This window comes from Heptranchias perlo, unplaced genomic scaffold (genome assembly GCF_035084215.1).
Source record: "Heptranchias perlo isolate sHepPer1 unplaced genomic scaffold, sHepPer1.hap1 HAP1_SCAFFOLD_209, whole genome shotgun sequence".
Lineage (NCBI taxonomy): Eukaryota > Metazoa > Chordata > Chondrichthyes > Hexanchiformes > Hexanchidae > Heptranchias > Heptranchias perlo.
In genome coordinates, this window is record NW_027139223.1 from 48,361 (window position 1) to 63,866 (window position 15,506).

A 15,506-nucleotide genomic window follows, 5' to 3' on the forward strand; every position below is an offset into this window, starting at 1 on the left:
AACTCGGGGGCATAGTCTCAGGATAAGGGGTCGGCCATTTAAAACTGAGATGAGGAGGAATTTCTTCACTCAGAGGGTTGTGAATCTATGGAATTCCCTACCCCAGAGGACTGTGGATGCTGAGTCGTTGAGTATATTCAGGGCTGAGATGGACAGATTTTTGGGTTCTAGGGAAATCAACAGATCTGGGGATTGGGCAGGAAAGTGGAGTTGAGGTTGAAGATTAGCCATGATCTTATTGAATTGCGGAGCAGGCTCGAGGGGCCCTGTGGCCTACTCCTGCTCCTATTTCTTATATTCTTATCAGTGGGGCAAAGACCGATGAAGAAAAGCAAAGCAGCAGAGGCTACAAGTCTGAGTAAACTCGACACGAAACATGTCCGACCAACATTGCTGCAGGAGTTCCTCAGGGCAGTGTCCTAGGCCCAACCATCTTCAGCTGCTTCATCAATGACCTTCCCTCCATCATAAGGTCAGAAATGGGGATGTTCGCTGATGACTGCACAGTGTTCAGTTCCATTCGCAACCCCTCACATAATGAAGCAGTCCGAGCCTGCATGCAGCAAGACCTGGACAACATCCAGGCTTGGGCTCATAAGTGGCAAGTAACATTCGCGCCAGATAAGTGCCAGGCAATGACCATCTCCAACAAGAGAGAGTCTAACCACCTCCCCTTGACATTCAACGGCATTACCATCGCCGAATCCCCCACCATCAACATCCTGGGGGTCACCATTGACCAGAAACTTAACTGGACCAGCCATATAAATACTGTGGCTACGAGAGCAGGTCAGAGGCTGGGTATTCTGCGGCGAGTGACTCACCTCCTGACTCCCCAAAGCCTTTCCACCATCTACAAGGCACAAGTCAGGAGTGTGATGGAATACTCTCCACTTGCCTGGATGAGTGCAGCTCCAACAACACTCAAGAAGCTCGACACCATCCAAGATAAAGCAGCCCGCTTGATTGGCACCCCATCCACCACCCTAAACATTCACTCCCTTCACCACCGGCGCACTGTGGCTGCAGTGTGCACCATCCACAGGATGCACTGCAGCAACTCGCCAAGGCTTCTTCGACAGCACCTCCCAAACCCACGACCTCTACCACCTAGAAGGACAAGGGCAGCAGGCACATGGGAACAACACCACCTGCACGTTCCCCTCTAAGTCACACACCATCCCGACTTGGAAATATATCGCCGTTCCTTCATTGTCGCTGGGTCAAAATCCTGGAACTCCCTTCCTAACAGCACTGTGGGAGAACCGTCACCACACGGACTGCAGCGGTTCAAGAAGGCGGCTCACCACCACCTTCTCGAGGGCAATTAGGGATGGGCAATAAATGCCGGCCTTGCCAGCAACGCCCACATCCCGTGAACGAATAAAAAAAAACACAGAGCTGCAAACCAACAAAGACAAAAGAATGTTGGACAACAAATCCAAAACAGGAGAATACAGTCAGAGGAAGTCATGGTCAAACTGTACAGGGCTCTGGTCAGACCCACTCGAGTACTGTGTCCAGTTCTGGTCAGACCCACCCCGAGCACTGTGTCCAGTTCTGGTCAGACCCACCCCGAGCACTGTGTCCAGTTCTGGTCAGACCCACCCCGAGCACTGTGTCCAGTTCTGGTCAGACCCACCCCGAGCACTGTGTCCAGTTCTGGTCAGACCCACCTCGAGTACTGTGTCCAGTTCTGGTCAGACCCACCCCGAGCACTGTGTCCAGTTCTGGTCAGACCCACCTCGAGTACTGTGTCCAGTTCTGGTCAGACCCACCCCGAGCACTGTGTCCAGTTCTGGTCAGACCCACCCCGAGCACTGTGTCCAGTTCTGGTCAGACCCACCTCGAGTACTGTGTCCAGTTCTGGTCAGACCCACCCCGAGTACTGTGTCCAGTTCTGGTCAGACCCACCCCGAGTACTGTGTCCAGTTCTGGTCAGACCCACCCCGAGTACTGTGTCCAGTTCTGGTCAGACCCACCCCGAGTACTGTGTCCAGTTCTGGTCAGACCCACCCCGAGCACTGTGTCCAGTTCTGGTCAGACCCACCTCGAGCACTGTGTCCAGTTCTGGTCAGACCCACTCGAGTACTGTGTCCAGTTCTGGTCAGACCCACCCCGAGTACTGTGTCCAGTTCTGGTTATGGGAACATAGGAGCAGGAGGAGGCCATTCATCCCCTCCAGCCTGTTCCGCCATTCAATTAGATCATGGCAGATCTGTATCTTAACTCCATTTACCCGCCAATGTTCTGTAACCCTTCATCCCCTCACCCAACAGAAATCTATCAATCTCAATTTTCAAATTTTCAATTGACCCCCAGCCTCAACTGCTTTTTGGGGGAGAGAGTTCCAGATTTCCACTCCCCTTTGTGTGAAGAAATGCTTCCTGACATCACCCCTGAATGGCCGAGCTCTAATTTTAAGATTATTCCCCCTTGTTCTGGACTCTCCCACCAGATGAAATAGTTTCTCTCTATCTACCCTATCAAATCCTTTAATCATTTTAAATATTCAATTAGATCACCCCTTAATCTTCGAGACTCAGGGCATATGAGCCTAGTGTGTGCAGCCTGGCCTCGTAATTTAACCATTCCAGCCCCGATATAAGAACATAAGAACTAGGAGCTGGAGTCGGCCATACGGCCCCTCGAGCCTGCTCCGCCATTCAATCAGATCATGGCTGATCTTTTACCTCAACTCCACTTTCCCGCCCTAATAAGAACATTCTGGTGAATCTGCACTGCACCCCCTCCAGGGCCAATATATCCTTCCTGAGGTGCGGTGCCCAGAACTGAACCCAGTCTCCAGATGTGGTCTGACCAGAGCTCTGTACAGCTGGAACATCACTTCCTCCCCTTTGTATTCCAGCCCCCGAGATAAAGGTGAACATTCCATTTGTCTTTTTAATTATTTTTTTGTACCTGTCCACTGGCGTTTAGTGATTTCTGTACTTGGGCCCCTAAATCTCTTGGCTCCTCCACAGTTCCCGGCTTCTCACCATTTAGAAAATACTCTGATCGATCTTTCTTCGGTCCAAAGTGAATGACCTCACACTTCCCCACATTGAACTCCATCTGCCCCAGTTTTGCCCACTCACTGAATCGACCAATGTCCCTTTGCAACTTTCTCCTCCCATCTACACTATTTACTGTGTCACCTAACTTAGTGTCGTCAGCAAACTGAGATACACGGCTCTCTATTCCTTCATCCAAGTCACTGATAAATATAAATTTAACCCTGACTGATTCTTTGTCCTGCCCCAGTTTAATGAGACCGAGACCATGTGGAGCCCACGGTCAACACATCAGACCAGTTACACTTTACCCACTAAACCATGGGCAGGGGGGCTTCAATAACTGATTGCTCGGTCTCTGAAAGGAACCAGGAATGCTCACTAATATTTCACCTTCAATTCCTTTAGTGTGAGCGTGTGTACACTGTTTCTCCGTTTTTAGATTAAAGACATTTCGACAAAATGGCATCTGTACTTTGAATAAAACAAATTGCTGGCAATAAACAGCAGAACTGACTCAGGATCCCACCCAAAACGTTGCCCCTCAGATGCTGCCTGACCGGTGCAGAGCTCAGTTGGTTTCCAAAAAGTTAGTATGCAGGTGCAGCAGGTGATCAAGAAGGCCAACGGAATGTTGGCTTTTATTGCTCATGGGATAGAATATAAAAACAGGGAGGTATTGCTGCAGTTATATAAGGTATTGGTGAGACTGCATCTGGAATACTGCATACAGTTTTGGTGTCCATACTTAAGAAAAGACATACTTGCTCTCGAGGCAGTACAAAGAAGCTTCACTTGGTTAATCCCGGGGATGAGGGGGCGGACATATGAGGAGAGGTTGAGTAAATTGGGACTCTACTCATTGGAGTTCAGAAGAATGAGAGGCGATCTTATTGAAACATATAAGATTGTGAAGGGGCTTGATCGGGTGGATGCAGTAAGGATGTTCCCAAGGATGGGTGAAACTAGAACTAGGGGGCATTATCTTAGAATAAGGGGCTGCTCTTTCAAAACTGAGATGAGGAGAAACTTCTTCACTCAGAGGGTCGTAGGTCTGTGGAATTTGCTGCCCCAGGAAGCTGTGGAAGCTACATCATTAAATAAATTTAAAACAGAAATCGACAGTTTCCTGGAAGTAAAGGGAATTAGGGGTTACGGGGAGCGGGCAGGAAATTGGACATGAATTTAGATTTGAGGTTAGGATCAGATCAGCCATGATCTTATTGAATGGCGGAGCAGGCTCGAGGGGCCGATTGGCCTCCTCCTGCTCCTATTTCTTATGTTCTTATGTTCTATTCTGGGACTAGAGAGTTGTGCGACTTGCTGGGGCTCGGGAGTTTGAGCTCATGATCCAAGCTGCCACTCCAGGGCAGTGCGGAGGGAGTGCTGCTTTGTCTGGATTCCCGGGCCTTCTCCTTCACGCCTCGTGAGAGGAGGTGAGAAGGCCCCAAACAGCAGGTGAGTGCCTTTATTGCACGGCTTGTGGGCCCGGAGGAGCAGGAGTGCTTCCCCCAGGCCCAACAAGCTTCCCTGGGGCAACCCCACCGCCCTACGATCTCCGACCCTCCTACACACAATCTCCAACCTGCCCCTACAATCTCCGACCCCCCCCCACGATCTCCGACGCCCCCCCACGATCTCCGACGCCCCCCCACGATCTCCGACCCCACCACGATCTCCGACGCCCCCCCACGATCTCCGACGCCCCCCCACGATCTCCGACCCCACCACGATCTCCGACCCCACCACGATCTCCGACCCCCACCATGATCTCCGACCGCCCCCACGATCTCCGACCCCACCATGATCTCCGACCCCCCATGAACCCCCCCCCCAACGATGACACCCGAACACCCAGATGACTCCGGAACCCCGATGACAGCCAACCCTCCCCCCACCCCGATGACCCCACATCGCTCCCCTGCCCCAACCCCCGCGCTCCCTGTCTAACACTTACCTGCTCACATCATCTTCCTTGCTCTTCTCCCGTCCGACTGAGACCAGCCTGTCAATCCGGACGGCCTCTCGGGCGCAAAACTGTCAAAAAAAACCTAAAAGACGTCCTGGCATCAAAATCCTAAGGACGTCCAGGAAACCCGGACTCAGGGAATTCGGCCCCGCCGACTTCCGGGCTCGGAGTTAAAATTTCGGCCATCGTCTTCGATCCCCGCCACAAACTCTGTTCCCTCGCTGCTGATTCCACCCCCTCCCCCCCTCCCTGGCCACTGTCTCCGGCCGAAACAGACGCAGCCCTCCCCCTCCCCCTCTGCTGCCTGCCCGGGGTCACGGGGTCAGGTCACTCAATCTCCCAGAGTGCAATGCGGCCCGAGCTGTCGATGGCTCTCGTTCAACCGGCTCCTGGAATCGGGGAACCCAGGACCGGAACTGGCCCGGGACACTCCCCCCGAACCCCCTTCATAACCCCCTCAACCCCTTCCCCTCCCCATCAACACCTTCCGCTCCTGCTCAACCCCTTCCCCTCAACACCTTCCGCTCCTGCTCAACCCCTTCCCCTCAACACCTTCCGCTCCTGCTCAACCCCTTCCCCTCAACCCACTCCCCCTCCCCTGAACCTCTCACCCTCTGAACCCCTCCCTCTCCCCCTCAACCCACTCCCCCTCCCCTGAACCTCTCACCCTCTGAACCCCTCCCTCTCCCCCTGAACCCCTCCCCCTCTCCCTCCCCCCTCCCCCTCCCCCTGAACCCCTTCCCCCAGACACACAGTCAGGACCCAGATCAGGAGACCAGGACACTTTCTGCAGCAGCTTTTATTGTTGTCCAGAGTAAAGCATCAAATCCTTTCCTGGATCTTGTGACACTTTCCAGAGCTGTAAACTCAGATTCTTTGATGTCAGCACGTTGCAGTTACAGAGAAATCTGTGCACAGGAAAATCATACAAATAAAATAAAACCGTCTCATTCCCCCCGTCGCTGGGAATTACACAGTGAGAGATATATTCATCAACACAAACCGCGATTCATACAAAAACTACATGGAACATTGTGGGATTGCAAGAAAATAACTTCATCTTAATACAAAAGAATCGATAAACGCACTAACACTCTCCACTCACTGCTCAGGATTATTCCCCCATCGCTCTGATGTGCTCCAGGATTACACACAACGGGCACTAAAGCCCAGGTTGTAGGCCGCTCGAAGCCGGCCCACAGATTTCCTCAGGTCACGATGTACCGACAGCAATCCCTCGCAGTGAGTGAGTGAGGGAGTGAGGAGTGAGTGAGGGAGGGAGTGAGGGAGTGGAATGAGTGAGGGAGTGAGGGAAGGAAGGAGTGAGGGAGTGGAGTGAAGGGAGGGAGTGAGGGAGGAGTGAGTCACTAAGTGAGTGAGGGAGGGAGTGAGGGATGGAAGGAGTGAGGGAGGGAACGAGGGAAGGAGTGAGTGAAGGAGTGAGTGTGACAGTGAGTGTGACGAAGTGAGTGTGGAGTGAGTGAGGAGTGAGTGTGACAGTGAGTGTTGGGAGTGAGGATTGAGTGAATGAGTGAGGAGTGAGTGAGGGATGGAGGGAGTGAGTGAGGGGCAAGTGATTGATGAGTGAGCGTGAGTGGAGTGACTGAGAGAGTGACGGAGTGAATGAATGTAGTGAGGGGCGAGCGAGCGAGGGAGAGTGAGGAAGGGAGGGAGGGCGTGAGTGAGTGAGCATCGAGCGAGCGAGGGCTGCACCAGAGCGGGGAACGGCCTCCTCTGAGCTCCACAAATTTTCTGCCGTGTTTCCTACATTCCAACAGTGACGACACTTCAAAAGTACTTCATTGTCTGTAAAGCTCTTTGGGACGTCCTGAGGTGGTGAAAGGCGCTATATAAATGCAAGTCTTTCTTTCTTTCTTCTTTCCCAAAGCTGGCCATCCGAGGCCAGGCTGGCGATTGGAGAATGAATATTAGCAGCTCCCTCCCTCCCTCCCTCCCTCCGGCGGGGGGTCTGAAAGTACAGTCCCCACTGACTGCCCATTCCTTCAGGGCTCGGAGATACAGTCGGGCTCGGTGGGTGGGTGGGTGGGTGGGCTCAGGCCTGGGTTACAGTTTGCCTTTCCCGGGCCGGAGGGCGGGGACCGTGTTTAACGGGGACGCAGTAAACGCTGGATTCTCCTCCGCTCTTTGCACCTTCCCGTGAGCGTCCGTGGCGCTGGAAGCGGGTCAGAGCGCCGGGCGTCCGTTAGCGGTGGTTAGCAGCGCAGTGAGTGACAGCAGCACCCGGTGTAAGGTGGGGTCCCGGGGGGATTGGGAGACACACCCTCCTGCTTCCTTCCCACACTGGCCTTTCTCACACAGGAGCCCGGTGTAGGGAGCGGGACAGCGACACCTCCCATTGTCCTCGCACACTCCTCCGTTCTGACACCGCGTCAGCAAGTTATCGCACACGCCGGCTGCAAGAGGTCAGAGAAAAGAAACGTCAGGTCACTGAAAATCTCCTGACCTCAGAGATTGTTTGAACTGTCGCCGCTCCCAGTGTTTCACTGTTACACCAACAACTACTTGCATTTATATAGCGCCTTTAACGTAGTAAAACGGCCCAAGGTGCTTCACAGGAGCGTAAATCAGACCAAAATTAACACTGAACCACATAAGCAGACATTAGGACAGGAGACCAAAAGCTTGGTCAAAGAGGTAGATTTTAAGGAGGGTCTTAAAGGAGGAGAGAGAGGGGGAGAGGTTTGGGGGGGAATTCCAGAGTTTAGGGTCCAGACAGCTGAAGGCACGGCCGCCAATGGTGGGGTGAAGGAAATGGGGGAAGTGCAAGAGGCCAGAATTGGGGGAGTGCAGAGATCTCGGAGGGGTGCAGGGCTGAAGGAGGTTACAGAGATTGGGAGGGGCGAGGCAACGGAGGGATTTGAATGTGAGGATGTGAATCTTAAAATTGAGACGTTGCTGGACCGGGAGCCAATGTAGGTCAGAGATCACAGGGGTGATGGGTGAACGGGACTAAATCGATGGTTAAATACTGAAGGAGAGACTGAGGGTTAAATTCTGTGTCAAATAATTGTGTCCAATTCTGGGCACCGCACTTTAGGAAGGATGTCAAGGCCTTGGAGAGGGTGCAGAGGAGATTTACCAGAATGGTACCAGAGATGAGGGACTTGAGTTATGTGGAGAGACTGGAGAAGCTGGGATTGTTCTCCTCAGAGCAGAGAAGGTTAAGGGGAGATTTAATGGAGGGGTTAAAAATTATGAAGGGTTTTGAAAGAGTAAATAAGGAGAAACTGTTTCCAGTGGCAGGAGGGTCGGTAACCAGAGGACACAGATTTAAGGGAATTGGCAAAATAACCAGAGGGGAGATGTGGAGAAAACTTTCACACAGCAAGTTGTTCTGATCTGGAATGCGCTGCCTGAAAGGGCGGTGGAAGCAGATTCAATAATAACTTTCAAAAGGTAATTGAATAAATACTTGAAGGGCAAAAATTTGCAGGGCCATGGGGAAAGAGCAGGGGGAGTGAGACTAATTGGATCGCTCTTTCAAAGAGCCAGCACTGCCTCGATGGGCTGAACGGCCTCCTTGTGTGCTGTCTGATTCTATGAAATGCTCCTCACTGAACTCCAGTCCCTCCCTTTGCGAGGAGCTGTGCCACTAATTGTTTCTCAGGGTGATGGGGGAACCCAGGAGGGCTCCTTGTCTAAAAGCCTTTGTGTTTCCCCCCCTGGTATCTCTGCTATCGGATCCACTGCTGACCCTGACACACAGGAGCCAGGCGGAGTGAGGGAGGGTCTGGTGCTGGAACGGTTACTTACCTCGGCAGCCCCTGTGCCAGTAATATCCGGGCAGGCACTTGTCACACTTGGGCCCTGCTGTCCCCTCCTTACAGTCACAATATCCCGTCTCATTACAGCGATCATGGAGTGAGCCATAGGGGTGACACTGACAGTCTGCAGAAACAAGACAACACACACACTGCACATGGCTGTTCCCAATAAAACCCATCGACACAACCTCAGGGACACAAATGACTCGGGCCCAGGACAGGGGACGAGCCGACTCTGGGGGGAAACAAGTCTCCAACAGTTTACAAACAGCGTCAATCGTCCACACACTGATTGGACACGGCCCGTGTTCCACTCCTTGGGGCGACTGCACACAATTAACGCAGGTTAACAAGACCATAAAAAGCAAACCAACCTCCGGGGTTCATTATCAGAGAGAGAGAATTCACAATCAGAGAGGTTATGTTAAACTTGTACAGAACCTTGGTTAGACCACACTTGGAGAACTGTGCACAGTTCTGGTCTCCATATTATAAAAGGATAGAGAGACACTGGAGAGGGTGCAAAAAATCATAAGGATGATACCAGAACTGAGAGGTTATAAATATCAGGAAAGATTGAACAGGCTGGGGCTCTTTTCTCAAGAAAAGAGAAGACTGAGGGGTGACCTGATAGAGGTCTTCAAAATTATGACAGGGTTTGATAAGATAGACGGAGAGAAGATGTTTCCACTTGTGGGGGAGACCGAAACTAGGGGCCATAAATATAAGATAGTCACTAATAAATCCAATAGGGAATTCAGGAGAAACTTCTTGACCCAGAGAGTGGTGAGAATGTGGAACTCGCTCCCACAAGGAGTAGTTGAGGCGAATAGCATCAAGGGGAAGCTCGATAAACACATGAGGGAGAAAGGAATAGAAGGATCTGCTGATAGGATGAGATGAAGTAAGGTGGGAGGAGGCTCGTGTGGAGCATAAACACCGGTACAGTCCAGTTGGGCCGAATGGCCTGTTTCTGTGCTGTCCATTCTCTGTAATTCTGTGTGTGGAGAATGGGAAGGAGATGAGGAAATGGAGAGAGAACAGTGATGGCAGACAATGGGGGGAGGGTAACATTGAGCAGAGGCGAGTGATGCTGCTACGATGAAGGATGTTCGTTTGCCGAGAGTACAAACAACATACAAATTCCAGAAAAACAATGGAGACAGGGAAGCAATGATTATATCGTCACAACACAGGGCTTTCAATTTACCTCAGGGCCAGGCCGCATCGCTAGGGAAAGGTCGGACCGGGTCTGATCTCTGGGGAAAGGTCGGACCGGGTCTGATCTCCGGGGAAAGGTCGGACCGGGTCTGATCCCCGGGGAAAGGTCGGACCGGGTCTGATCTCCGGGGATAGGTCGGACCGGGTCTGATCTCCGGGGAAAGGTCGGACCGGGTCTGATCTCCGGGGAAAGGTCGGACCGGGTCTGATCTCCGGGGAAAGGTCGGACCGGGTCTGATCTCCGGGGAAAGGTCGGACCGGGTCTGATCTCCGGGGAAAGGTCGGACCGGGTCTGATCTCCGGGGAAAGGTCGGACCGGGTCTGATCTCCGGGGAAAGGTCGGACCGGGTCTGATCTCCGGGGAAAGGTCGGACCGGGTCTGATCTCCGGGGAAAGGTCGGACCGGGTCTGATCTCCGGGGAAAGGTCGGACCGGGTCTGATCTCCGGGGAAAGGTCGGACCGGGTCTGATCTCCGGGGAAAGGTCGGACCGGGTCTGATCTCCGGGGAAAGGTCGGACCGGGTCTGATCTCCGGGGAAAGGTCGGACCGGGTCTGATCTCCGGGGAAAGGTCGGACCGGGTCTGATCTCCGGGGAAAGGTCGGACCGGGTCTGATCTCCGGGGAAAGGTCGGACCGGGTCTGATCTCCGGGGAAAGGTCGGACCGGGTCTGATCTCCGGGGAAAGGTCGGACCGGGTCTGATCTCCGGGGAAAGGTCGGACCGGGTCTGATCTCCGGGGAAAGGTCGGACCGGGTCTGATCTCCGGGGAAAGGTCGGACCGGGTCTGATCTCCGGGGAAAGGTCGGACCGGGTCTGATCTCCGGGGAAAGGTCGGACCCGGTCTGATCTCCGGGGAAAGGTCGGACCGGGTCTGATCTCCGGGGAAAGGTCGGACCGGGTCTGATCCCCGGGGAAAGGTCGGACCGGGTCTGATCTCTGGGGAAAGGTCGGACCGGGTCTGATCTCCGGGGAAAGGTCGGACCGGGTCTGATCTCCGGGGAAAGGTCGGACCGGGTCTGATCTCTGGGGAAAGGTCGGACCGGGTCTGATCTCCGGGGAAAGGTGGGACCGGGTCTGATCTCCGGGGAAAGGTCGGACCGGGTCTGATCGCTAGGGAAAGGTCGGACCGGGTCTGATCTCCGGGGAAAGGTCGGACCGGGTCTGATCTCCGGGGAAAGGTCGGACCGGGTCTGATCTCCGGGGAAAGGTCGGACCGGGTCTGATCTCCGGGGAAAGGTCGGACCGGGTCTGATCTCCGGGGAAAGGTCGGACCGGGTCTGATCTCCGGGGAAAGGTCGGACCGGGTCTGATCTCCGGGGAAAGGTCGGACCGGGTCTGATCTCCGGGGAAAGGTCGGACCGGGTCTGATCTCCGGGGAAAGGTCGGACCGGGTCTGATCTCCGGGGAAAGGTCGGACCGGGTCTGATCTCCGGGGAAAGGTCGGACCGGGTCTGATCTCCGGGGAAAGGTCGGACCGGGTCTGATCTCTGGGGAAAGGTCGGACCGGGTCTGATCTCCGGGGAAAGGTCGGACCGGGTCTGATCTCTGGGGAAAGGTCGGACCGGGTCTGATCGCCGGGGAAAGGTCGGACCGGGTCTGATCTCCGGGGAAAGGTCGGACCGGGTCTGATCTCTGGGGAAAGGTCGGACCGGGTCTGATCTCTGGGGAAAGGTCGGACCGGGTCTGATCTCCGGGGAAAGGTCGGACCGGGTCTGATCTCCGGGGAAAGGTCGGACCGGGTCTGATCTCCGGGGAAAGGTCGGACCGGGTCTGATCTCCGGGGAAAGGTCGGACCGGGTCTGATCTCCGGGGAAAGGTCGGACCGGGTCTGATCTCCGGGGAAAGGTCGGACCGGGTCTGATCTCTGGGGAAAGGTCGGACCGGGTCTGATCTCCGGGGAAAGGTCGGACCGGGTCTGATCTCTGGGGAAAGGTGGGACCGGGTCTGATCTCCGGGGAAAGGTCGGACCGGGTCTGATCTCAGGGGAAAGGTCGGACCGGGTCTGATCCCCGGGGAAAGGTCGGACCGGGTCTGATCTCCGGGGAAAGGTCGGACCGGGTCTGATCGCCAGGGAAAGGTCGGACCGGGTCTGATCCCCGGGGAAAGGTCGGACCGGGTCTGATCTCCGGGGAAAGGTCGGACCGGGTCTGATCTCCGGGGAAAGGTCGGACCGGGTCTGATCACCGGGGAAAGATCGGACCGGGTCTGATCTCCGGGGAAAGGTCGGACCGGGTCTGATCTCCGGGGAAAGGTCGGACCGGGTCTGATCTCCGGGGAAAGGTCGGACCGGGTCTGATCTCCGGGGAAAGGTCGGACCGGGTCTGAACTCCGGGGAAAGGTCGGACCGGGTCTGATCTCCGGGGAAAGGTCGGACCGGGTCTGATCTCCGGGGAAAGGTCGGACCGGGTCTGATCCCCGGGGAAAGGTCGGACCGGGTCTGATCTCCGGGGAAAGGTCGGACCCGGTCTGATCTCCGGGGAAAGGTCGGACCGGGTCTGATCTCCGGGGAAAGGTCGGACCGGGTCTGATCCCCGGGGAAAGGTCGGACCGGGTCTGATCTCTGGGGAAAGGTCGGACCGGGTCTGATCTCCGGGGAAAGGTCGGACCGGGTCTGAACTCTGGGGAAAGGTCGGACCGGGTCTGATCTCTGGGGAAAGGTCGGACCGGGTCTGATCTCTGGGGAAAGGTCGGACCGGGTCTGATCTCCGGGGAAAGGTCGGACCGGGTCTGATCTCCGGGGAAAGGTCGGACCGGGTCTGATCTCTGGGGAAAGGTCGGACCGGGTCTGATCTCCGGGGAAAGGTCGGACCGGGTCTGATCTCTGGGGAAAGGTCGGACCGGGTCTGATCCCCGGGGAAAGGTCGGACCGGGTCTGATCTCCGGGGAAAGGTCGGACCGGGTCTGATCTCTGGGGAAAGGTCGGACCGGGTCTGATCCCCGGGGAAAGGTCGGACCGGGTCTGATCTCCGGGGAAAGGTCGGACCGGGTCTGATCTCCGGGGAAAGGTCGGACCGGGTCTGATCTCTGGGGAAAGGTCGGACCGGGTCTGATCTCCGGGGAAAGGTCGGACCGGGTCTGATCTCTGGGGAAAGGTGGGACCGGGTCTGATCTCCGGGGAAAGGTCGGACCGGGTCTGATCTCAGGGGAAAGGTCGGACCGGGTCTGATCCCCGGGGAAAGGTCGGACCGGGTCTGATCTCCGGGGAAAGGTCGGACCGGGTCTGATCGCTAGGGAAAGGTCGGACCGGGTCTGATCTCCGGGGAAAGGTCGGACCGGGTCTGATCTCCGGGGAAAGGTCGGACCGGGTCTGATCCCCGGGGAAAGGTCGGACCGGGTCTGATCTCCGGGGAAAGGTCGGACCGGGTCTGATCACCGGGGAAAGATCGGACCGGGTCTGATCTCCGGGGAAAGGTCGGACCGGGTCTGATCTCCGGGGAAAGGTCGGACCGGGTCTGATCTCCGGGGAAAGGTCGGACCGGGTCTGATCTCCGGGGAAAGGTCGGACCGGGTCTGAACTCCGGGGAAAGGTCGGACCGGGTCTGATCTCCGGGGAAAGGTCGGACCGGGTCTGATCTCCGGGGAAAGGTCGGACCGGGTCTGATCCCCGGGGAAAGGTCGGACCGGGTCTGATCTCCGGGGAAAGGTCGGACCCGGTCTGATCTCCGGGGAAAGGTCGGACCGGGTCTGATCTCCGGGGAAAGGTCGGACCGGGTCTGATCCCCGGGGAAAGGTCGGACCGGGTCTGATCTCTGGGGAAAGGTCGGACCGGGTCTGATCTCCGGGGAAAGGTCGGACCGGGTCTGATCTCTGGGGAAAGGTCGGACCGGGTCTGATCTCTGGGGAAAGGTCGGACCGGGTCTGATCTCTGGGGAAAGGTCGGACCGGGTCTGATCTCCGGGGAAAGGTCGGACCGGGTCTGATCTCCGGGGAAAGGTCGGACCGGGTCTGATCTCTGGGGAAAGGTCGGACCGGGTCTGATCTCCGGGGAAAGGTCGGACCGGGTCTGATCTCTGGGGAAAGGTCGGACCGGGTCTGATCCCCGGGGAAAGGTCGGACCGGGTCTGATCTCCGGGGAAAGGTCGGACCGGGTCTGATCTCTGGGGAAAGGTCGGACCGGGTCTGATCCCCGGGGAAAGGTCGGACCGGGTCTGATCTCTGGGGAAAGGTGGGACCGGGTCTGATCCCCGGGGAAAGGTCGGACCGGGTCTGATCTCTGGGGAAAGGTGGGACCGGGTCTGATCCCCGGGGAAAGGTCGGACCGGGTCTGATCTCCGGGGAAAGGTCGGACCGGGTCTGATCTCTGGGGAAAGGTGGGACCGGGTCTGATCCCCGGGGAAAGGTCGGACCGGGTCTGATCTCCGGGGAAAGGTCGGACCGGGTCTGATCCCCGGGGAAAGGTCGGACCGGGTTTGATCTCTGGGGAAAGGTCGGACCGGGTCTGATCCCCGGGGAAAGGTCGGACCGGGTCTGATCTCTGGGGAAAGGTCGGACCGGGTCTGATCTCTGGGGAAAGGTCGGACCGGGACTGATCTCTGGGGAAAGGTCGGACCGGGTCTGATCCCCGGGGAAAGGTCGGACCGGGTCTGATCTCCGGTGAAAGGTCGGACCGGGTCTGATCCCCGGGGAAAGGTCGGACCGGGTCTGATCTCCGGGGAAAGGTCGGACCGGGTCTGATCTCCGGGGAAAGATCGGACCGGGTCTGATCTCCGGGGAAAGGTCGGACCGGGTCTGATCTCCGGGGAAAGGTCGGACCGGGTCTGATCTCCGGGGAAAGGTCGGACCGGGTCTGATCTCCGGGGAAAGGTCGGACCGGGTCTGAACTCCGGGGAAAGGTCGGACCGGGTCTGATCCCCGGGGAAAGGTCGGACCGGGTCTGATCCCCGGGGAAAGGTCGGACCGGGTCTGATCTCTGGGGAAAGGTCGGACCGGGTCTGATCTCCGGGGAAAGGTCGGACCGGGTCTGATCTCCGGGGAAAGGTCGGACCGGGTCTGATCTCTGGGGAAAGGTCGGACCGGGTCTGATCCCCGGGGAAAGGTCGGACCGGGTCTGATCTCCGGGGAAAGGTCGGACCGGGTCTGATCTCCGGGGAAAGGTCGGACCGGGTCTGATCTCTGGGGAAAGGTCGGACCGGGTCTGATCTCTGGGGAAAGGTCGGACCGGGTCTGATCTCTGGGGAAAGGTCGGACCGGGTCTGATCTCCGGGGAAAGGTCGGACCGGGTCTGATCTCTGGGGAAAGGTCGGACCGGGTCTGATCTCTGGGGAAAGGTCGGACCGGGTCTGATCTCTGGGGAAAGGTCGGACCGGGTCTGATCTCCGGGGAAAGGTCGGACCGGGTCTGATCTCCGGGGAAAGGTCGGACCGGGTCTGATCTCCGGGGAAAGGTCGGACCGGGTCTGATCTCCGGGGAAAGGTCGGACCGGGTCTGATCTCCGGGGAAAGGTCGGACCGGGTCTGATCTCCGGGGAAAGGTCGGACCGGGTCTGATCTCCGGGGAAAGGTCGGACCGGGTCTGAT

The 15,506-nt window shown here is 56.7% G+C and overlaps 1 protein-coding gene across 1 annotated transcript in view; it reads right to left on the minus strand.

Moving 5' to 3' along the window:
- Positions 1-7,030: 7,030 nt before the first annotated feature.
- The window catches only part of LOC137310067 (netrin-G1-like), a 29,096-nt gene continuing 20,620 nt past the window's right edge, over positions 7,031-15,506 (minus strand). Inside the window, exons 5-6 of the mRNA XM_067978033.1 lie at positions 8,758-8,892; positions 7,031-7,397 (exon numbers count right to left, since the gene is read on the minus strand). Coding sequence (XP_067834134.1) covers positions 7,168-7,397; positions 8,758-8,892 — 365 coding nt within the window. The 3' untranslated portion in view covers positions 7,031-7,167. The remainder of the gene's footprint in view (positions 7,398-8,757; positions 8,893-15,506) is intronic.